The 21,104-nt window shown below is 48.4% G+C and overlaps 8 protein-coding genes across 8 annotated transcripts; 2 read left to right on the top strand and 6 right to left on the bottom strand.

Moving 5' to 3' along the window:
* Positions 1-1,144: 1,144 nt before the first annotated feature.
* On the bottom strand, positions 1,145-2,443 carry B0J16DRAFT_337106 (Alpha/Beta hydrolase protein). Its single transcript, XM_046127313.1, has one exon. The coding sequence runs from the start codon at positions 2,254-2,256 to the stop codon at positions 1,222-1,224; it is 1,035 nt and encodes a 344-aa protein (XP_045984323.1). The 5' UTR covers positions 2,257-2,443; the 3' UTR covers positions 1,145-1,221.
* A 218-nt stretch (positions 2,444-2,661) lies between these two features.
* Positions 2,662-4,263, bottom strand: B0J16DRAFT_93552 (pinin/SDK/memA/ protein conserved region-domain-containing protein). Its single transcript, XM_046134701.1, has 4 exons — positions 4,144-4,263; positions 3,619-4,093; positions 3,493-3,561; positions 2,662-3,444 (listed from the first exon to the last, which is right to left on the bottom strand). Exons 1-4 carry the CDS (start codon positions 4,158-4,160, stop codon positions 3,118-3,120), a joined length of 888 nt encoding a protein of 295 aa, XP_045984322.1. The 5' UTR covers positions 4,161-4,263; the 3' UTR covers positions 2,662-3,117.
* Positions 4,264-4,416: 153 nt separating this feature from the next.
* Positions 4,417-5,077, top strand: B0J16DRAFT_370371 (PHF5-like protein). Its single transcript, XM_046130360.1, has 3 exons — positions 4,417-4,542; positions 4,601-4,874; positions 4,931-5,077. The coding sequence occupies exons 1-3, from the start codon at positions 4,526-4,528 to the stop codon at positions 4,970-4,972; spliced, it is 333 nt and encodes a 110-aa protein (XP_045984321.1). The 5' UTR covers positions 4,417-4,525; the 3' UTR covers positions 4,973-5,077.
* B0J16DRAFT_412871 (uncharacterized protein) lies at positions 5,078-7,182 on the bottom strand. Its single transcript, XM_046133349.1, has 2 exons — positions 6,280-7,182; positions 5,078-6,231 (listed from the first exon to the last, which is right to left on the bottom strand). Exons 1-2 carry the CDS (start codon positions 6,768-6,770, stop codon positions 5,274-5,276), a joined length of 1,449 nt encoding a protein of 482 aa, XP_045984320.1. The 5' UTR covers positions 6,771-7,182; the 3' UTR covers positions 5,078-5,273.
* An 807-nt stretch (positions 7,183-7,989) lies between these two features.
* Positions 7,990-10,002, bottom strand: B0J16DRAFT_337094 (uncharacterized protein). Its single transcript, XM_046127312.1, has 2 exons — positions 8,925-10,002; positions 7,990-8,872 (listed from the first exon to the last, which is right to left on the bottom strand). The coding sequence occupies exons 1-2, from the start codon at positions 9,930-9,932 to the stop codon at positions 8,192-8,194; spliced, it is 1,689 nt and encodes a 562-aa protein (XP_045984319.1). The 5' UTR covers positions 9,933-10,002; the 3' UTR covers positions 7,990-8,191.
* An 826-nt stretch (positions 10,003-10,828) lies between these two features.
* On the top strand, positions 10,829-12,241 carry B0J16DRAFT_318071 (uncharacterized protein; the record flags this gene model as incomplete). Its single annotated transcript, XM_046125421.1, has 2 exons — positions 10,829-10,895; positions 11,016-12,241. The coding sequence occupies 2 exons, from the start codon at positions 10,829-10,831 to the stop codon at positions 12,239-12,241; spliced, it is 1,293 nt and encodes a 430-aa protein (XP_045984318.1).
* Positions 12,242-13,045: 804 nt separating this feature from the next.
* On the bottom strand, positions 13,046-15,600 carry B0J16DRAFT_318070 (fungal-specific transcription factor domain-containing protein; the record flags this gene model as incomplete). The annotated part of the gene is made up of 6 exons (XM_046125420.1): positions 13,046-13,994; positions 14,047-14,214; positions 14,266-14,888; positions 14,939-15,018; positions 15,070-15,323; positions 15,389-15,600. The coding sequence occupies 6 exons, from the start codon at positions 15,598-15,600 to the stop codon at positions 13,046-13,048; spliced, it is 2,286 nt and encodes a 761-aa protein (XP_045984317.1).
* A 3,491-nt stretch (positions 15,601-19,091) lies between these two features.
* B0J16DRAFT_284201 (aminotransferase class-III) lies at positions 19,092-21,073 on the bottom strand. The gene is made up of 2 exons (XM_046124012.1): positions 20,710-21,073; positions 19,092-20,656 (listed from the first exon to the last, which is right to left on the bottom strand). The coding sequence occupies exons 1-2, from the start codon at positions 20,847-20,849 to the stop codon at positions 19,417-19,419; spliced, it is 1,380 nt and encodes a 459-aa protein (XP_045984316.1). The 5' UTR covers positions 20,850-21,073; the 3' UTR covers positions 19,092-19,416.
* Positions 21,074-21,104: the final 31 nt, after the last annotated feature.

Here is a 21,104-nt window from a genome sequence, read left to right as displayed (position 1 = left end):
CTGAACAAGAGATCAATTTGATCTTTACTGTAAATTGAGAGAAGAGAAAGATCGTTTTTTTGGAGAAATGTCAAAGAAAGTCAGAGCAAGGTAGTAGGTGCATTGCATTACAGTGAAGCACTGTACAGTACAATACAGTATTCATACAGTGATGTCAATGGATTGATTTGGGGGGCTGGCGCTGTCGTGTTGGGTCAGATTTAGGATCCATCCACAGTGCTAAACTCCCAGCGCTTCAGGGGATGTGATGGATAGGAGTCTTATTACTATTATCAAGCACCCTGTCAATTGTAAAGAAGGATCAACTCCTCTCTACTCTACGCTCGCCTTGCCCTGATTTGCGTTGACGTATTCTGCCCTAAGAGGCCAAAGGGTCTTTCGGCTAATGCTCCACGTCCGCTTAACAACTCTAGTCAAAGTCTTGTTTCTATTCATGGCTGCATCTGATCTGGGCTGAGCTATGGCTATGACTACCTAATGAACGGATGTCAGCGACCAGACAAGCCACAATATCCTGCCATCAAAGAAATGGATGCCCAGGATACAGTTGCGGAGTAGGGTTAAAGTACCTCTCAAGCATTCTCAAAGTACATCCTCATCAATTCTACACGCATAATCTACTTTCGGGCCGCTCTCAGTCATCTCAAGGTACATAAGCAGGGGAAATTCTTCACCCCATGCCCCTTACACGTCGTCAGCCTGACCCTGACGGATCCAGTAAGTTAAACTAAGAGAAAGAAATCTCCACCTTAAAACAAACGCGTACGTTCGTTTCAATCTTCATGTCGTCGCTGCTCGTATTTTATTTGTTCTCTATGATATCCACATCTGGAGGTCGGTAATTTTACTGCTTTGTCCCTGCAACGTCCAATCCGATACCATGTGAGTTACATGTGAACGCCTAAACGGCACTTCTGAACACATATAGCCGACCTGCAGGGCCGTTGGATTATGCATGGACTGGCTACCTGGTTAAAGCATGTTTCCTGACCAGTTGACTACCCTGTATCAACATGTTTCTTGTTGAATCAAGTCTTACATATACAACGAACTCTTTCAAATGAGTGGAAAGCTGCAAGGGTAACTTAGTAGTTTCTCTGGTTTCCGTAGACGTTTCAAAGTCACAGAACTGCAGCGAGTCGAGTCTTTACAAATTATCATGACCATTTCTTATTTTCATTGACGTTCATATATGTAAACCTTGACATCCAATCTCTCTCGTTACAGAGATGCCTTGGCCTTCAGCGCACCGTCCAGTACGCCGTCAAGCCACTTTGTAAGATGCTGGTTCACAGCATCAGCAGCCTGCCACAAAGCCCAGTGAGAAGCCTTGACTTCTGCGCGAGCCAGGCTCTCAAAGCTGGCGTCCATACCCGCCGACATGGAAGGAGGCAGAGCAGAATCGTCGCTCGCAGTGATCATCATGGCGGGCATCTGGAACTTGTGACCGCCCTTCTTGGCGATCTCCAGGTCGTCGCGGTAGTTGAGCTCCTGGGTACGGTAGTAGTTGAGAGGACCGCGCAGCTCGGGAGCTGGGTGCAAGCAGTACTGCTTGACGTAAAAGTCAATCTCGTCCTTGCTGGCAAGGGGCGAAGGGCCCAGCTTGGACAGGTTGTCGAACAGAACACCATCCTTGGAGGAGAAACCGAGCTCTCCATCGGGTGTGCGGCCGCCGTACAAAGCGTTCAAGAACTGTCGTACCCCCTCCTCGCCTTGAAGGCGGGATTGAACATCAGGTCCCTTGAACTGCAGCTGGTAGCTAAAGTTGGTCAAGTGACCGCCTGCAATGAGGGCTTCAAGAGGGATAAATTGTTCCCTGGGCTGCATGTATGGTGTGCAGACGCTGAAGACGCACTTGATCAACTCGGGGTACCAGGTAGAGACCTTCCAAACGATCATGCCACCCCAGTCGTGGCCTCCAAGAACGATCTGACCCTTCTCGCCGACATACTTTCGAGCCAGCTCGTTGATGTCTGCTGAGAGGCTCTTGTATGTGTACTCCTCGAGGGACTCGGGAGCGTCAGAGCCTCCGTATCCTATCATATCAGGGACGATGACTCGGAAACCCAGAGACATGAAGTGAGGGACCTGGTAGCGCCAGCCAAATCCAAGATCAGGGAATCCATGGATCAGAACCATGGTTTCCAGAGGGGTACCCTCGGGTTCACCGACAATGTACTTGTAGGTTTTACCCCGAATCTGTGCCGTCTCTTGCTTGACACGAGAGTCATTTGGCACGAGCTTATCGGGAGCCATTTTGAGCGATTTAGAGGTGATGTCCTCTCTTTTGTCAAATAATATGAACTTTGAAGATGTTAGTCGATCGTTAATTGGAAAAGCAATGGTGGAAATAAAGTTCCATCGCTCATAGTGGGGATGATGGCTCGAGCCATGGAGTTACATCATGTTTGAGCACTTACCTCTCTTGTTCCAAACAGTTACAGATTGGTTTCGCCAAGAAGTTGGCAAGAAGCAATAATATATCACAACAAAAGATAGCAGAGACTGAGACTTGGACTTAGGCCTACCTTATATATTGTACGACAGACTCTCAAGGTACGTGCGCCGGTCATTCCAGCGCTCCCGTCATCGTACCTATTAGTACTTAAAATCCGACGGCAATTTGGGGACTAAAGAAACCGAGGCACAGGCGGGAGGACTTCCTATTTTAGGATAATGGAGACGTCAATCGCGGCTAGACAACTTGTCTCTGTAGCTTATTCTCCTCATGATTCCTGTCGTGGAACCTTATCAACGAACGAAACATAAGCCCATTCTCGGCTTGTTACATAACGTAGTGTATATGGATAGTGGGTGTCGGTGGAGGCTTTGAAGCGGTCTGCCCGGATGCCGAGGAGTGATGTATGTATTCTTCTTCGGTATACATACTATGCATAGAGAACAACATGTTGATAGGGTATCAGATAGAATTAACGCTCGAGTGACTCCAAGTCCATAACAATAACCCTCATACAGGGCGCCTTGACCAACTCCTATTCCCGTCTTGCTAAACATAAACTTGAACAAAATCGCAGAGATTCATACTTTGCAAACCCACCATCACGACCACAACATGAGTATGTGCATCAATCAGATGAATGCATCTGGAGATGGCGCTCAGTAAATCACCACATCCTCATCAGCTTCCTCCAATACATCAGCCGCCTCATCGTGGTCATGCTGATGCTGACCACTTTCACCACCTTTAAATTGTGCTTTTCCTAAATGTTCTGAATCATTCGCAGTCCTAGAGGCAGGGGCCTGTTCCTCGTTTGAAGGCACGGTTGCCTCTTCTCGTACTGAAGGTCGTCGGTTTTGATTCGTCTGTCGCTCTTTCCTTGCATTAAATGCTTCTACTTCGCGCGCTATCGCTGTTTTTGTGTATCGCAACTGCTCATCGATTGTTTCTTCTTGTTCTTCCGTGAGCCTCCAAGGGAGGTAATACTAGTCGTTGTTAGCAGACCTCATGAGAGACGATCTACCTCAACTCACAATCTGTGGTTCTGATGTCGTCCGTAAGTATCGAGCGACTGCAAGCATCTTTTTATGCTTGTTTCGCATCTGTAACGAATTATCAGCCCCAGTCCACGTTATGCCATGTGATTTGGACCAACTTACAACTTCCTCATCAAACACATTCTGATCGCCCTTTCGAGCCTGCATTGCCTTTGTTCTCTTTTCCTCGCGAATCTTGCTATCTTCGACACTTTGCTTGCGCATTCGTTCTTGTTGCCTGCGCTCTATCTCCATACGTTTCTTCTGTGTTGAACCACCACTCGTTTGACTCAAAGTACTCAGAAGCCCACCGAACAAGCGTTTGCCGCGCTTCTTCTCTTCTTGAGTCGCAAGCTGTCGGCGACCAGCATCGACGGCAGTAGAGCCCCCATAGGAGCCCCGACGCTCCTGCGACGAACCCCGCCTTGGTCGTTCACTCGTGGCTTCGCGGAAATGGTCATCGTGTTTTATGCGTTTCGGAGAAAATTCGTCTGCATCTATCGGCACCTTTCTTTTCGGTGGTTCCCTATCTGAAGCATTTTGGGATAATGAGCTGTCATGTTGCTCTTTCAGTTGGACGTCATCCGCGGGACGGAAACTAGGATCAAGTCAGTAAGATGTATATGATAAAGAAGACTTTAAGCGCACTCATGTTCGGTCGTCATTTTTGATGAAAGCCACAATGCGCTGCATTTCCCGAGAGTTATATGATATAATATGGCATCTGTTGCGTTGTACAAAAGGGATCGCAAAAGGTGAAGGTTGAAGATGTCCCTTGAAGCTTGTCAAGGCTGAGGAAGGTGGGACTGAAGCTTATGGCAGCTACGATGCCCCACTTATTCGATTGGTCTGCAACTCTGTCGCCCCTCGAAGCTGTCAGAACGCTACGGCAAGGCTGAGAAATCTCCAATGCTAAACTCTCCAACATTTATCACAAGTTTCTGATCTTTCAACCTCCTCAACTCACCTTCTAATTATCGCGCATTCCACACAGTAATTTGATTTCGCTTTGCTTTGAGCCGTTGCCACCATGTCTCGCCATCATCCGTAAGTTCATTCTTTTTTCTCAACTTCACGATGAGTACATCAACTAACCTCTGCGCAGCGATCTCGTTATGTGTCGCAAGCAGCCCGGTATCGCTATCGGCCGTCTCTGCGACAAGTGCGACGGCAAATGCCCAGTCTGTGATTCCTACGTTCGACCTACGACCCTTGTGCGCATTTGCGACGAGTGCAGCTTCGGAAACTACCAGAACAAGTGTGTTGTATGCGGCGGTGAGGGTATCTCCGACGCTTTCTACTGTTTCGAGTGCACGCGCCTCGAAAAGGATCGTGACGGGTGCCCCAAGATTATAAACCTTGGTAGTTCGAGAACAGACGTGAGTAGCCTAGACACTTTGCCTCACACCGACTATATGCTGACTTTGCTCTTTAGTTATTCTACCAAAAGAAAACGAATCGGACAACGCAATACTAGCAGAGCTGAGGCCTGGGCTGGGCCTTGGATTGAGGTATTTCGTGCTTGGAAGTGCATCTTCAAAACTGGCATTATGGGTGTTTATGGCGCAAATTAGAACATGTAAAAACTCTGGTTTTTGGATTGAGTGGTAGCTATCTAGTAATTACAATGCTGACCGGCTTTATTCTTTATTCAACTTCTGTAGAATTTACCTTTGAATGACACCTAGGCTGAAAAACAAAGAAAAGCAAAAGAAAAAAGTGTCACCCAGACTCCTCGTAACACATAAGATACTAAATAATACAGTCGAGAATGCCAATCATATGTAGCTGACCTTGACCCCCATTCCTGCTGTGCCCTTGACTTTGGCCCAGAAGACAGAAAGTATCCTCTTCACTCGCTCGCGCAACTGGGCATTGCCTAGCATAAGCAGCAAACCCATGATAAACGCCATAAACTTGAACAAAAAGGCGGGGTTCGCATTGAGCGAGGCCCTGAGTTGATCAATCATAGCACCCAAACGTGAGATGACCATGGATGCGCGTGATGATAGGGTTGGAGAACGGGAGACTGCTTTGTCGTTCGCCCTTGAACCCGCCTTTGATCCTGCCTGTGATCCCACCTGCGATCCAGCCACTGATGCAGCCTTGTTTGTGCTCTGTGGCTTGGACTGCTTGGACTGTCTTGATGACGAAGACGACGGAGCTCTAGTCTTATTCTGAGGTCGAGTTGATCCGCTGTGACTGGCAGTGTCGTCGATGCCGTAGTCAACCTCGCTTCCCTCACGCTTTGCGCGCTCCTCTTCTATTCGTTTTCTTTCCCTCTCCTCGTTCTCCGCACGCAGCTTCTTGGCTTCCTCGATCTCTTTCTGCAACTCCTCCTCTTGTCGCTGACGTTCCTCGTTCTCCAGCTTTTCCTGCTCCTGTTGCTCATCGTGGAGACTCTGCAATGCTTGCAGGAAGGCCTCGCGCCGTTCTTCATCTAGGACGGAACTAACACTAATAAATTCACGAGCATAGTCCCATTCGTTATTGCGCAAAAGTACATGCAGTGTGTACAACTCGAGAATCTTGACTCGAGCGTTCAGATCTCTGGGTGTATTGGCACCGCTTGCTCCTTTGGCAGGAGATCGGTAACGATTTGACACGGGTGAGCTTGCCGATTCAGCAAGGCGCCCAGCGACGTCAAGGTTGGGGGTGTTAGAGGCAGCTAGGTAGGCCTCAAGCTTATGCTGATTTAACTTTTGGTCACGAGCGTGTGCCAACAATATCGTCGCGCTGGTCAAGTTAGTCGGAGTCTTGAAGCGACGCACTGAAGTGACTTACAGATTAATAACCACATCTGAATCGACATCACCCTCAACGCCGTGGTAACCATTCGCGACAATCTCATCCCAAATTTCTCCATCACGGACCTTGGTGCACAAGGCTCTCCATTCCTGGTTTCCAAATGCATCCTTGCCCTCCTCGGGCTCTAACTCGACAATGCCATTGAGAATCGTAAGGTATAAGCTCCATACTTTAATTCGTGTGGTCCTTGACGCACGCGCAACTGGCGCAGGTTCGCCATCATCGACATGTTCGGGTGGAGTAATCAATGGCAATAACGTCGTCAGCGCCTCGGGTAGACGACGCGTGAGAAATAATGTAGAAGCCTGACGGTAGGTTTTCGATATTTGCGAAGGATGGCGCGTAGATGGCGAAGACGATAGAGAGGTTATGGATGTTGAGAGGAGGTTGTTGGAAAGTCCAACAGGCGCAGTTGTTGACGATGACATAGTCGTCGAACCGTAAGAGTTATGTCCTTTGAAAGACATGGCGGTGGCTGGATGTATACAATGGATTCAATCGCTGATGCAGAAGTTCGTGAGACGATTGGCGATCAAAGATAAACGGTTGCGACGATTACTGGATGTGGTTGGTCGTCGAAGAGAAGCGGTATGTGATGGAAAGCTCGGGTTGAATATGGAGGCGGAGACGGGGAGTTAAGAGATGAACAGGGCGAGGGTGAGGCGAGCGGAATATAGATCTAAATCACCCCAGATTCATGATTGAATGGAATGTTACGTAGAGGAAATCAAAGAGACAAAAAATACGGGGAAAGACTAAAAACAAAAGGGACAGGAACAAATCTCGGGAACTCACGCGTCAGGACCGAATTCAGTTAAGAAGGCCGTGACATGTGAGGTGAGGTTGCAAATGTAAGGAACAGCTGGAGAGCAGAACAACAGGAAAGCTGAGCTGGACCAACCAAAAGAAAACAGAAGACAAAAGGTTCTCCAGTATTTTAGCCTCGGTAGCTCCAGGTGGGGGACCGTGCTTTAGGTTGCTCTTTCCCCGGGCCAGTTGTCGTTCAGTGAGCCGACAACGGCGGGAACGCCTGACCGAGGTTGACATTGACATTGACAGCTCATCTCAAGTCCTCCACTGATAAATACGTGTATGACCTTACTTGGAAGATGCTCTATCAGACCGACTTTAGCGAAGAAGCAGATACATACCTATTCAATATGACTCAAATACAGTACAGCAAGAAAATCCTTCAGATTTGTTCATCACCGCTTCTTCGTCTTGTCCAAACTGGGTGTCTTCATTTCCCATTGATCCAATGACCTACGTAGTCTCGGCACAGATATCCCCATCCGACATGCATTATGCTTCACTATTACTGCTTGGCCCGGGCTGCATTGCACCATGGAATGTAAACACGAAATAGGTAGGTATTTACAAAATACAAACAACACTAAATAATCATTTGACATCTTTTTAATATCATCAGAAAACATTAAGCGTAACAGTCCATCTCTTATTATAGCACTTACACGTGATCGGACTTTTATGGGCTTCTCACCTATCAAGCACTAACTGGAACCTGGCATCGGTATCTGTCTTAGACAATGTATATCTTCTATAGTGGACAAGCCAAGAGGAGAATAGAAGACAACCCATGTAGAGGGCTAGCTGCGAACATGTTCTTACACTCAAGACTCAATCTGTGCAACACCATGAACACCATCACCACCAATAACAACACATTTCCCAATCAAGGCATTGAAAAGCAAAGTTTACCAACAATACGAGTAAATTTACTCTAAATAAACAATCGCGATGTATGCTCCAAGCGGCATATTGCTTATACTAAAAGACTCCATGGTATCACAAACGCCTTTATCCAAATGCCTCCCAACACATGCTCCAGACCAATTATACAAAACAAACATTCCACATATTTTCAGAATCATCGCCTGCGTGTCGACCTTCTTGCTGGCACTTGCTCTTGGCTCACCTCCTTGACCTCTTCTCGTGGAGCAATGATGCTATCTTCCCGCTCGACAAGCGACTCCTCTGCCCCATTTAGCTGCTCCTGGCGGACCCAACCAGCCTCGACAGCAAAGCAAACCACGTCAGCAGCGCAGCCGAAGCATGGCACGTCCTCTCCAGCGTCTGGATCGAGATACTCCCACAGTTCCTCTGTTTCTTTCTTGAATCGCTCGAGCTCTTTCTTATCCCCCTTGAAATGACTAGTAAGGTACTCGTAAAGATACGCTAGCCAGAGCACGTTTGTATACGGCGCGTAGGCATCCCATGATAGTGGCCCGTCAATTCCCTTGGCATAAGGTGTATCATGGGCTTCTGGCAGTAGACATGTGCGGTCTGCGCGGAGAAGAAAAGATCTCATCTGGCGGTAAACCTTGCATTGTTCTGCGTGTGTGCTCGTGAAGAGGCTAAGGTCCCTCTCAAGATCGAAAGCTACAGGCTTTGCATCGTCGATGGATAGATCCTCTCCACGAGACAGACCGTAGTCTAAGATGGTGATATCTAGACCCGAGTAACCAAAGAACCCTGCCGATGGAGGACCCATCTTTCGAGCCGGCTTAACTTGGCGGATACACAAATTACCTTCGTGAAGGTCACGATGCTGTCTGAGTTAGCAACAGGCGTGCAGATAAACAGCTTGAATTCGAACTTACCTCAAACATAACAAGATCCTCAGCTCTTGCCAGAGCAATAGCCTGCAAGAAAAAGATATCCCAAAGTTGGCTTTCACTGGTCAATTTCCAATCTTCCAACGATGTTCCAGCATCACCGAGCTCTACAACCAAGAATCGAGTGTCGTCCAGGTATCGACTTGGTGAAGGATAAAACTGGGCTCGGTCAGGATCCTGACGCTTCATCTTCTTCTGGAATGCCTGATGTGTCTCGAGAAGCTGTTTTGATGTTTTGCCCTGAACAACATAGCGCTCCTTGTAAACGACAAATCCTGGGATGTCCGCTAGCCATTCCGAGATCTGCAGCTCGCCTTGGATGTCCTCCTCAGGATGCGGCTCTTCATCGACCAAGCCGGATCGAACTTGAGCTTTGGTCTGCGGCTTGATTGGTGATGGAAGGCGAATGACCTTGATGATGCTTGTTCCGCGGTCGTTGGTGACGCGATACACCTCAGCGTAAGAAGCTTCGGCAATCTTGACGATCTTGTCTCCAGAGGGGCAGACATCATCCCAGGTGAGAGTGCGTAGCTGTGGTTGATGTGCAGCCTCCTCCTCGGCTATCTGAGCCTGGAGTAGTTTTGAAATCTCGGCAGAATCATCTTCGTCTATTGAGGAGCTAGAGGGGATCACCTCTTCAAGACTGGGCTCAGGTTCGACTTTTTCAATCTCAGGTTCGAACTTCTCAGACTCAGGCTCAGGGGTGGTCTCAGAGACTCCAAGACTTTTGTCATCTTTGTCCTCTGGAATTTCAACCAATGTTTCTTGAACAGATTCTTTAACCCTTCTTGATGATCGTGCTTTTCGTTTGGTAGTTGTTTCTTCTTCGATATTTATTGCTGATACTTTCTCTGTGATAAGAGAGACGGAATCCTTCTGTTCTCCTTTTGGTGGTAGTCGTACTGGGCTTTGAGGCAGTTCAGCGAACAGACGCTCTGCCTTGGAACGTTTTGCCTGCTTGCCATATTTCTTAACTGTTGTGGTTCGTGACATTTTAACATCCAAAGAAAATTCTATAATTTGTGTTAATGAATTGAGAGTCGGTTTGATGGGCTATCATGAGGTCGATTTGTATTGAAATTGGGTTGGCGGGGCAACAGGTCAACCCTGGACTTGGGCCCATTCGTCATTGTCTGTGGTCTCATGCGCTAGGTTTCTAGAATGCTTCTATTATTGACTGACATTTACCACAAAATAAGGCTGTTGCTGCACATCGAATGACGAAATGCTACATGAAAGGATACTCTGGTATTGTACTTACTTGGTATGTGAGCACTGAGGACATGGGGTTATATGACATGGGTTAAATCATTTCATGATAGACAGACTTGTGTTAGATTTCTCGCAATATCATGGCTACACTAAGTTTTATGGAGTCAATTGAGCTATAAACGCATAGGTGAGTTGATTTAAATTCGTAATGTTTCAATAAACGTGACATGCATGCCTGGGTTAATGATCTGACATGAAGCTTTACTCATGAACCGTAGTGGTTATCACGGTTAAGAGGAAAACAGGCCTCGACAATCTGGCTCGCTAAGGGTTCTCTAAAGCTTAAATAACCACTGAGAAATATAGCAAGGTTTGTATCTTCATATCCAATTAAAAACGACATATACATAGATATTCTAAACTCATATTTCAGATATAATTTGACAGCAGCCGTAAAGAGGCTAATTTGATTTCAGATGCCTTTTCAAGCTTAGCTGCAGGAAGGATCCAGTCCAGATGCCATCAATTCGTCTCCACATTTGCCAAGCTAAGCTCTCCGCATCTCATCCAACCCAAACCCAGCCAACGGTCCATTTCTTTTGCCTCTCGTGGCCTCTTCTTTCCTCTCTTCTTATCCTCCTCCCCTCCTGCCTTCTCCCCAATTGATCCATTGGAAAATGGCCTCTTTCTTCAAGAACGCCTTTGGAGGCGAAAAGGCCCCCGCGGCCGCGAACCCAGACTCGGGTAAGTAAGACAGCTTATCCCCTCTCAATTGCGCAATATTGCGACGCGCATAGAGGGGATATCAGAGTGCTATCACTATCATCATGACTTGGTTTGGCTGACACGCGACCTATCAAACAGATTTCGCCGACTTCGCCGAAGCTCCTAGTCCAGCTCCTGAGGTCGGTACCCAGGATGCGACAGCTGGAAGTGCTGCTGCTGCTGCCACTCAGGTTCCTTACACCAAGTGGTACAATGTCCACGAACGTCATTCCATCTCCGAGTTTAAGATGGAGGGCATCATCCTTCTCATCTCCAGTGTCATCTTCTTCCTCCACATGGTCGGCGCTCGCCGCAACCGCTCCAGGGCTAAGGGCTGGATTCGTGCTCACGCTCCCATTCTCCAGAAGGAGTACGCTCTCGTCGGCTTTGGTGGCGTCCCCACTGTCGATAACGAGGACCTCAACCCCGATAAGCTGATCAAGGAGAAGTCCCTCTTTGAGTTCGCAACCTACGCTACCGGCCGACAGAACACGGCTTTCACCGATGTCAAGCTCACTCTGACCAAGAAGTTCAACCCCATTGTCAACACCTTCGAGCATCTCGCTGGCTTCTTCGTCGAGTCTGTTCCCGCACCCAAGGATGCCGTCGAGGTCCTGACTTACCCCTTTGATGGCAAGGAGAATCTTACTGTTCCCTCTGTCCCTGGTGCCGCTGAGATTCGTGCTAAGGATGGCAAGAGCACTTACGATGGTTTCGTTTGGGGTGTTGTCCACAAGGACGTCATGCGCCGAGTCCGCGACGAGCGATACGACATTTCTCTTACTTTCACCAAGGACCACCCTAAGCTTCCTGTTTGGCTCACTGTCATGAGCGAGAGCGCCGAAATCACCGATACCCTTCTTACTCCTGAGCTTATTGCCGCTATCGAAGCCGCCGGTGACCACTTCGAGTACATGATCATCTCTGACCAGCCTGTCGACAAGCCTCTCACCCTCGAGGAGACCGCTCCTCGCAAGCGCCTCTTCCTCAAGTACTCTCTTCCCTCCAACGGAATCTACGACACTCTTCTGCCTCTCTTCTCGCACTACCTTCAGCTTCCCGATCTCCTTGTCAAGGTTGCCCACTTCCGCCCCGAAGTCAGCAAGAAGGTTCGCACCATCCGTGAGAACGCCATTGCCGAGATCAAGAAGTCCGCCGAGAGCCAGCGCCAAGAAGAACTTCTCCTCGAGAAGGAGAAGGCCCGTAAGGCTAAGCGTGATGCTGAACTCAAGGGTCTTGACGCCAAGGCTCAAAAGCGATACCTCGAGAAGGAGAGGGAGAAGGAAATGCGCAAGAACCAAAAGCGACAGACACAGCGTGCTTAGAGCAGTTGCTAGTCATAATATGTGTATGGATAGGCTTGGATAGTGAGCAGTGGAAATCTGCAACGTCATGGCTGTATAGTGTAGGAGTGAGGATCTGTATTAGTAGTATTTAACAGCCTAATCTACGATGATGCCTGTTTTGATGCCCCTTAAGTCTTTCGTTTATTTATCATCCAATGTTGCGAAGGCACACTGTTTTTTGTCTTAGCCAAATGAAGCAGCTAACAAGGAATAAATAGTATTATGATAAAGTTTTTGTTTTATTTTCGAACACAGAAACGTGCTGCGGTAACGTATTTTCTCATTCCCTTCGTGACTTTCGTTCTCTGGTCAAGCCCAAAGGCCTTTCAAACAGTTTCAGCGATATATGCCAAAGTGTTTTGACTCCTACGCTCAACTGAACCAGATGTTTTCAACAAAAAATGACTAGACTTTTCGAGAACTTGGGGAAAGAAATGAACAACTGCATATTTCTCCCACTTTTGAGGCAGTCGAACATCGGGGTATATCTCCTATTTTACTTCCATCTCTTTCGATTGCCAATGGTATTGGCATGGCCAGGCATTTGGAAGCAGCATCTTCTCAAAATTCTGCTATACTGTAAGATAAATCTTCTCCTACTTAGGCCCTCTGTTGTGTGTGCAGTGGCCTTCGGTGGTTTGGACGATTCCAGAAACGCAAACTTTGACTCGACATACCGATTAGGTAGCCAAATCTCGAGAACACGCAGAAGTGGCCATTGATGTCGTTTCTCCTCGTTCAAGAACATAGAGGCCTATACTTGGATGAAGCGTAGGCAATCGCTCAAGGCCCCATCCACATGCCACCATTAGCAGTACCGCCCATGTTTTCAGGGCTTGGTCCAAACCCATATCCGAATAACGTTGAAAATTCATCCATTACTTGAGGCACGGACGGAAAGTTGGTATCCATCCCAACAAATGGACTCGGGGCATGCATCGCTGGCATACCAGGTCGCGCGGTTGTACCTGTGCCACCTCTCCAGAAGTTGTTCGGGTTTTGCTGTATGGGCATCGAGTTCTCAGGTGATTCTTCTGGCCTAAAGTCTTGAATGGGAGCATCGTTCTTCCACAACAATTCCCACTTTTTGAATCGCGAATAATCAGTCTCGCGGCCAGACGAATCGACAGTGGCATCAAGCCTGGTTATAGCACGCTCAAAAACCTCGATGAGTGAAGCTTCTGATCGGGCTGATTCTCCGCCTGCCGACATCTCCTTGATCATAGCCATACCAGTGCGCAGAGCATCACGCAATCTGTCTGTCTTCCTTTGTAAGCACTGAGTAATAATGACAAGCAGAGCAGCACGGCAAGAACTGAATTCGGTATAAGAGGCGCGCGCAAGGCCAATGGTGCTCTGCAGGAGGTGACACGTATCGATAATGGTCAACGCGGCCTCGACGCAGTCGGCTACCAGGATCGAACGAGGGTTCGACTTATGTGGAGTGTTGGGGCGTGGGTTGTTAGAATCGGCTGGTGAACTAGACGAGCTTCCGTTACCACGGACGACTTCGCGAGGTAAAATGAATGGCCGTCCAGCATACATCCGCAGAAGACAATACTCTAGCTTCAGATGGGTGTCTGCTCGAGAGATTGGGTTTTGAGGGTTCACCTCGTCGTGGTATGCGGTTTCTGGCAGGGAGTCCCACCACCTTCGAAGCTCCTCTTTCATGTCAATAACCCGTTGTAGACCCTCATTCATTCCGTGCTTTTGTGAGGTTCGAAGCACTGAGCTGTTGCATTGTTAGCTTGACACCATGGTTTAGTATTGAACGAACCACATACATTTCATGTGCGATCTTCCCAAGAGCTTGATTCAATCGCAAAGTTGCGAGCATGTGCGCGACATTCGTGGCATTAGATGGCATGATGTCCGGTCGATCAACGGGCATATCCGCATCCACGTCCTTACTCTGAATAGACAAGGGTCGTCCATGGTAAATACCAACTCGCCTGTCGAGCAGTTAGTATTGTGAAGTCAGATCATATGGTAAAGTCACGTACTTCTCCGTGGTATAAGCTGTCCACCAGACACGATTCCTCGTTTCGCGAACGTAAGGGTCAAGTCCCTCGGCGGGCCACTTTCTATGCATGCCGTTCTGGATAGCAAGCTTCACCGCGAGATTGAGATAGATGTATGACAACCCTGATGCGTCCAGTGGTAGGGTATAGATGCCCATGAGCAGAATAGCCTGAACACTTTCAAGTGATGCCACAGTAATAACATCGGGAACAAGTTTGCAGGCTTGCTGATAGAACATGACACCAATCGTATCCTCGGAGAAAGGGCTCGAGTCATCCGACTTTCCGTGTGCATCTCTGCCTGTGACTGAATCCAGATATGCATATTGAGTACCGATCGCAAAAATGATCCATATCATGCAGAGAGTGCCTACTTCACGTCGAGACAAGGCACCAGGATTCTGGTAGATGAGTTCAATCTGTTCGGTGAGCCACCCGCGTTCAACGTAGAAATAGTTGGTTTCAGCATGTTTATAGAATGCCTGAACCAGAAACTCGGCGACATATCGAGGCGGCAAGGCTGAAAGGGATGCCGCTGTGTTATTGGCTGATTGTAGTTCCTCAGCACGGTAATACTCTTTGAAGCTCAGAGGACCCGGCGCATCCTAAGGAATGTCAACTTCAATCGTCTCAGGAAGAGAGGGAGGAGACATACGTGACGTTCTGGGACACACTGCTCAATCCACTGCTTAATTCGCATTGAGAAGTTCCAATGAGAGAACTCGCCCGAGTAATCTACCAATGCTATTTAGCAAGCTGCAAGATATCATCAGCAGTAAGACTTACGTGTGGTGTTGTTATCCAATGGCTGCACGGTATAATTCTCATCATCCGCCCCTAGATAATCTGAGCACGGAGAGTCCATAATCGGAGCCTGTCGCTGAAACTGGGACGCATCAAAAGTCTTGTTATCGATCGCCACCGACATAGCTTTTAGTGATTCTGTGTCAAGGGCAACATTTCCGGCATAATGGGCGATGATCTTTTCCATGCAGGAGATGCGCTGAAGAAGCTCAGTATTGTTTGCACCATTTCGGTTCCTACACATCATGAGTCAACAACCTTGAAGGTATTCAGAACATGAAGAGACAGGTTTAAGGCCTACCTTCCAGAGCCATCGCCACCTTCACCATCTCGAGCAGTTGGACCTAGGAATTCGCATTGTCGATGTAGGCGCGTGCACCTTCGGCATGGTACACCTCCGTCACATTTTTCCTTTTGACGTCTGCATCCGTCGCATGCTCGAAGGGCTCGTTTGCGCTCTCTCTCGGCTTGGCGCTGCCTGTTCTTCTGCAGGCTCTGTTGTTGCTTGTCCATTTCCCCGTCACGAAGAGTTGCGCCAGGTGCTGTAGCGCGGGGCCCGGTTGCGAGTTGCGACACTGTCGGAGCTGAAGAGACTCCTGGGACCTCGAGCGCCGGGAAGCCCGTAGATCCCAGCAAAATGCGTTGGAAACTGAAGAGTGTAGTGATGCGACAAAGGAGCGACGTATGGCGGTATTGGAGAAGTTGGTGGTAATTGGAGTTGACAGTTCAAGTTGAGCGGATCGAAGGTGGTTTTACGGCCTACGGATAGGTAGACGTAGATCAAGGCTAGGCTAGCTGGAGGCTTGGAAAGCGAATGGTTCCATCCGGAACCCTTGTGAGTGGATGCGCAAACCAGCGTAGCGCAGCGCAGCGACTGGACGTCAGCCAACGTAATTGGTAAGAGTCCGCTTTCCAGAAGCACCTCTTGCAAAGAACAAGGGGTCAATTCAAAGTTCGGTGGTGTCAAGCTAGGCGAATTTGCTGTGCTTTCTTTTTTGCTTCTTCCTTCGCTGTACTTTGATAGAGGCGGAAATGAACGAGTATCGAATGATCGGGTAGGCCGGCTAGAATCGAATTGACCGAAGGAATGTCGTCTTATTGATTGTTTGAAGAGGTCAAGTAAGGATGAAGCTGAGTGAGAGATAGAAGGAGAAAGTAAAGTAAGGTACAGAGGAAGGAGCCAGGGAAAGTCAGACGCGGGGAGCAATAAAACTAGGTAGCGTCAGGCTTAGTCTAGTCCTGTTAGCGGAACCGAAGAGTTGGAACCACTTTGTTTGATCTTCAGCAAATGAACCTCAAATAGAAGGATGTATAGGTTTAAAGATACAATGACAATGTAAAAGGTAGAACATGAACAGATTGAGGCAATAGGCCGGGGCTTACTCCCAGTGTCTATAGTATATATACCATCCGCAGCTGAGAAACTTGCAGGCTACAACTTTGATGTTCAGGGACTCGAGAATAGCGCTAAATAAACTACCTATGCAAGGTCACAAGTCACACTGCACTGATCCTGACCCTGATAGAAGCTTGCAGCTGTTGATATCGCTACAAGGGAGGTCAATTGGCTGCAAATGTTACTTTGCTTTTTCTTCGAGGTGATAGAAGGTCTCGGCTTCGGCTTCTTCAGGAAATTTTGTCCCTATGTACCTTGTCGCCCGCGTCCGCTTGCATGCGGTTGGGTTGGCGGTTGATCCCGATGGCTTGATAGTGTTGGTGTGGTATGGTGCATACAGTACAGCAGAGAAGCTCTTCGTTCGTGCTTGGGGACACCAGTCAGATCACCTAATATGCCATCTCCTTGGCAATGAAAATTTTCAAAATTCCTAGAGAGCCTGTTACGGATGAAAGGAAGCTATTCGGTACCTGGGTACTATATGGACCGCACATATGATCCCTAGAGCTGCTCCTGTGCAGCAAGTATGCAGTTAGTATCTGTTAAGCTGTGATAGGATATCGTCAGGACCTATTTCATCAAAGCTGTAAGTAAGTAGATCTCAGGGACAAAAGGTAAACTCAAGATATCTGCAGTTAAGCAACAAGACGAGATACAAGGTGACCGCATAGACAGCTGAGGACCTGCAAGAGGTGCAGATGACAAGGAAAATCTACTGCAAGGATCATCTTGAGCTTTGGCTTCCTCTTTCTACTGCGGAGCGGGGCGGGGCGGAACGAACCAAACGAATCGCAAGTCATCAGCATCTGTAGGGTTTTGAGACAATTCTCGGTAATGTTGAATCGTAAGATCGAGGCCTTGCTTCAAAAGAAAGAGTCGTCTTAGTCCTTAGCCAACCGAGCCCACTAAGTTTCTGATATGCACGAATGATATTGCACGCTTTGAACCTGGGGGGAAACACCACATGGAACAAGCAAGGGTAGAGTTATGGGGAACTTGAAGAGACCAACGCCCTGGTATTACTCTACTGGTTAGTGAGTTTTAGAATAGCAAAGACATCTTGATATTACTTCAAAGACACAGCGTTGAGCGCGGCTATCCTAGCAGATAGGTATCTATCTAGGTAACAGAAGAATTATCCATCCTCTAAGATTGAGGGTACTAAAATAAAGTAGCCTAAAGCCCAGCCTAAGCTCACATAAGGTGAATAAACTATTTCGTCTCTTATGCTTTTAGCGGCCAATTCTTCTTACACCCTGATGCCTAGTTACCATCGAGTATGTTATGGAGAAGAGCTGCCTGTTTCATGCAGGAGCTAGCTCAAAGGCCATATTACTAGAGGCATTAACGTAATGGCTTACAACTGCCTACCTAGGTGCTCAACCAAGCCTCACACAATGCTGTACATCTCGCATCTCGCATCTCACAGACCACCAGCGCCTCACTTGATTTAGAAACTGCATGTCAAAGCGACAAGGAAAAGCCTTACAGACCATATCCCGGCATTTGTGGGGTTGAGCGCTAATCGAGCATTGAGCACGGTGCCCAAATCTGCAAGATCTCATGGCGTGTTGCTTGAATACATGGTCTTCGTTCTGATGAGAGAGATCTGTGCTCAAGTTCCTGGACAGACTTTAAATGTATTGAAGCCAATACGTTCAGATCTTATATCTTGTCTCACTTTGTTCTCTCTTTGGTACCCCAATGAACATGGTCATGAGATTTGTCGGTTCCGAGTAATAGCATCAGCGGTTCTGGCGACAACTTCATATGCCGTCTATCAACGGCATGAGACAAGATGACATGTACCCCAGACTGCACCAACAGACAATCTATTCGGTAATCCGAGCTCTGTTAACTCGGACCCGACAATAAACTGCTCGCTTACAGCTGTTGTCAATGGTCCGCATAACTTCCTCAGCTGCACAACCACACCATCTCCTCCAAGCTGTCTTAGACTTGCATATTCGAACACCAACGCTTCTCTTACCAATTCCTTCCAAAGAGGTAGAAACCCGGTCCGCAGCCAATTAAGTAAGCCTGGCCACCCTCTCGAAGGAGTTGACCTACCGGGGCTGAGGAAAAAGAAATCTGCGTATTGAGATTGCATCTGGCATGCTGTGCATGCACCCAACACACTTAGTCGGAGCTTTCCCTCAGCCGACCTAATCCGATATGGAAATCTTCTTATTGCATCGTCCTTGGCGTCTCTGCTGCTTCTGCTACAGTACGCGGACGCCAATCTGCCGCTTCTGACAAATGCATGTGTTCCTCTTATTGCTTGCTACTGCAAGCCACTGCAGGCATCTCAAGCCGTCTATCCCTTGTTCGACTGCACATTACAATGACACACCAGAGCCGAGCGCATCTGGACTTCTAGCTCAACGGCAGGCTTACTCCAGTAGCTTCAACCGCACTCACTCGTGTCGCAGTATGATGGGCCAGATGATCAACAAAATATCTCCCTGTAACGCTGCAGTATATCGAAGAGTGAGAGGACTGCCGAGCGAAACGCCATGCATCGGTAACGATCGGTTCTTGGAGAGATACCGAATCTGCTTTTTCGTGCAGCTCTTTGTAATACTCACACTAATAAGTCAGTCAATCCATGCCTATAGCTTATACGGAAACAGAGCAGTCCATTTGTTCACAATTAGTCGTATTTCGCACATTCATAAAGAAGACTCAGCTGGAAGTAATGGTAATTTTATAATTCCTAATACCTATCCAAAAGTACGCCGTGTGTAGATCCAGTTCCGTCTCAAATGACGCCTGTTTCACCGAGTATTTTGGTATCCCACACCTTTTCGTTCCTTTGAAGCGTTCCTCATCAGGCCGCTTGTATATATAAACAGTAAATGACAATGCAACGCTAGTGGTAAATATGATGCTTAAATCTCCGTCCCTTTTTGACAACCAAATTCATATCCTGTTTACATAGCACCAATGACCTTGTCAAAGGCGCCAACGAGCAGAGGAATGTGCTCCTCGTTGAAGATGAGCATGGGTCGGAGGCGGACAGTGTTCTTGCCGCAGGTACCGATGTTGACTCCGATGTGGCGCATGGAGCGGACGAGGCCAGCAGGGTCCTTAGTATCGAAGGCAATGAAGGTACCCTGGTCCTTTCCTCGGAGGTTCTGAATGTGCTCAGGGTACTTGGCAGCGAGGCGCTCGATCTCGGCGTACAGCTGGGTGCCAACGCGGGCAGTCTGCTCAACCAGCTTCTTGTCGAGAATCTCCTGGATGACAGCCTTGCACATGATGACACGGGCTGGGTCACCAATCCAGGTGTTGAACTGACGGTAGGCCTTGTCGGGAATGAGCATCTCGTTTCCGAAGAAGTAGCCAGCAGTCTGAGCCTTCTTGGAGAAGGTGACCATATCGGGAGGAGAGCTCAGGTTCCAGTGGTCATGTCCCCAGAAGGAACCAGTGGCACCGAAACCGGTCTGGACCTCATCAGCAATGAGGACACATCCGTGCTTCTTGGTGATGTCACGGAGACCCTGGAAGAAAGAAGGGGAAGCGTGGTTGTCACCACCCTCGGACTGGATAGGCTCAACGATGAGACCAGCAACGGGGCAGTGCCATGTGGTCATGATGCGCTCGACCTCCTCGAGGCATCGCTTCTCCTCAGCAGTGTTCTCCTCGGCGTGGTCCTGGAGAGGGTACTTGAGAGCAGGGAAAGGAGCCTGGGGCCAGTTGAAGCTAGGGATGTCGAGCTTGTGGACGGCCTTTGAGCGGGTGGTGGAGAGAGAGCCGAAACCTCGGCCGTGGAAGGAGTTCTTGAAGCTCATGATGGCAAGCTCGGGGGAGCCAGGCTTGGAGTTCTCCATGCAAGAGTTAATCTCCTCCTCGTTCCACTCAGCATCACCACGCTTGCGGCGGCTGTAAAGCATGAAGGCGGCCTTGTAAGCCAGCTCGTTGGCCTCGGAACCGGACTGAGCAGTGAAGATATAGTTGAGACCCTTAGGGGCAACCTTCATGAGGCCGTTGCGGAGGATGTCGACCCACTGGTCGGAGGGGAAGTTGCCAATGGCGGGTCGGTTGACGAGAGCGGAGATCATCTCGGGGGACTTGGCGGCCTCGATGAGGGTGTTGTTGTTGTAGCCAACAGGGATAGAGGCGATCTGAGCGTAGACATCGAGGTACTTGTTGCCGTCAACGTCGACGATGCTGCAGTGTGTTAGTGCCTTGATTTTGCAGATGTTTGTTTCTTTAGTACTTACTAGTTGTCGTGAGACTTGTCATAGTCAACAACGAAGTGGACAGCACGGGCGTCGAAGATGGTGTCAAGTTCCTTGGAGCTGGCCTTGGAGACAGGGCCAGGAATCTCCGTACGAACGGCGTTCTCAACAAAGGAAGGCATTTTGAAGGTAGTAATCGAATGAAGGTTCTTTTTCCTCTGGGTATCTTAAAGTGTGTATATGAGGAAAGAAAGTCAAGATGTCCTGAGGAGATTCGAGATAGATTGAAGAAAGCTGGGGGAGGGAGCTATTATAGGTAACAAGCAGCTCCAGCTTTCGGAGCGCGGTGGCACTAAAACCGTAGCCGTTGTCTAGAAAATGTTGATGGATGGCCTCGATATGCTTGTACCTCCCTGCTGATCGCCAATTGTTTGCGG

The sequence above is a fragment of the Fusarium flagelliforme genome, assembly GCF_020744385.1.
Source record: "Fusarium flagelliforme strain FIESC 12 MPI-CAGE-AA-0113 chromosome Unknown B0J16scaffold_3, whole genome shotgun sequence".
Classification (NCBI taxonomy): Eukaryota; Fungi; Ascomycota; class Sordariomycetes; order Hypocreales; family Nectriaceae; genus Fusarium; species Fusarium flagelliforme.
The sequence above is the reverse complement of the archived record's forward strand: the minus strand, read 5'-3'. Positions and strand labels throughout refer to the sequence as shown.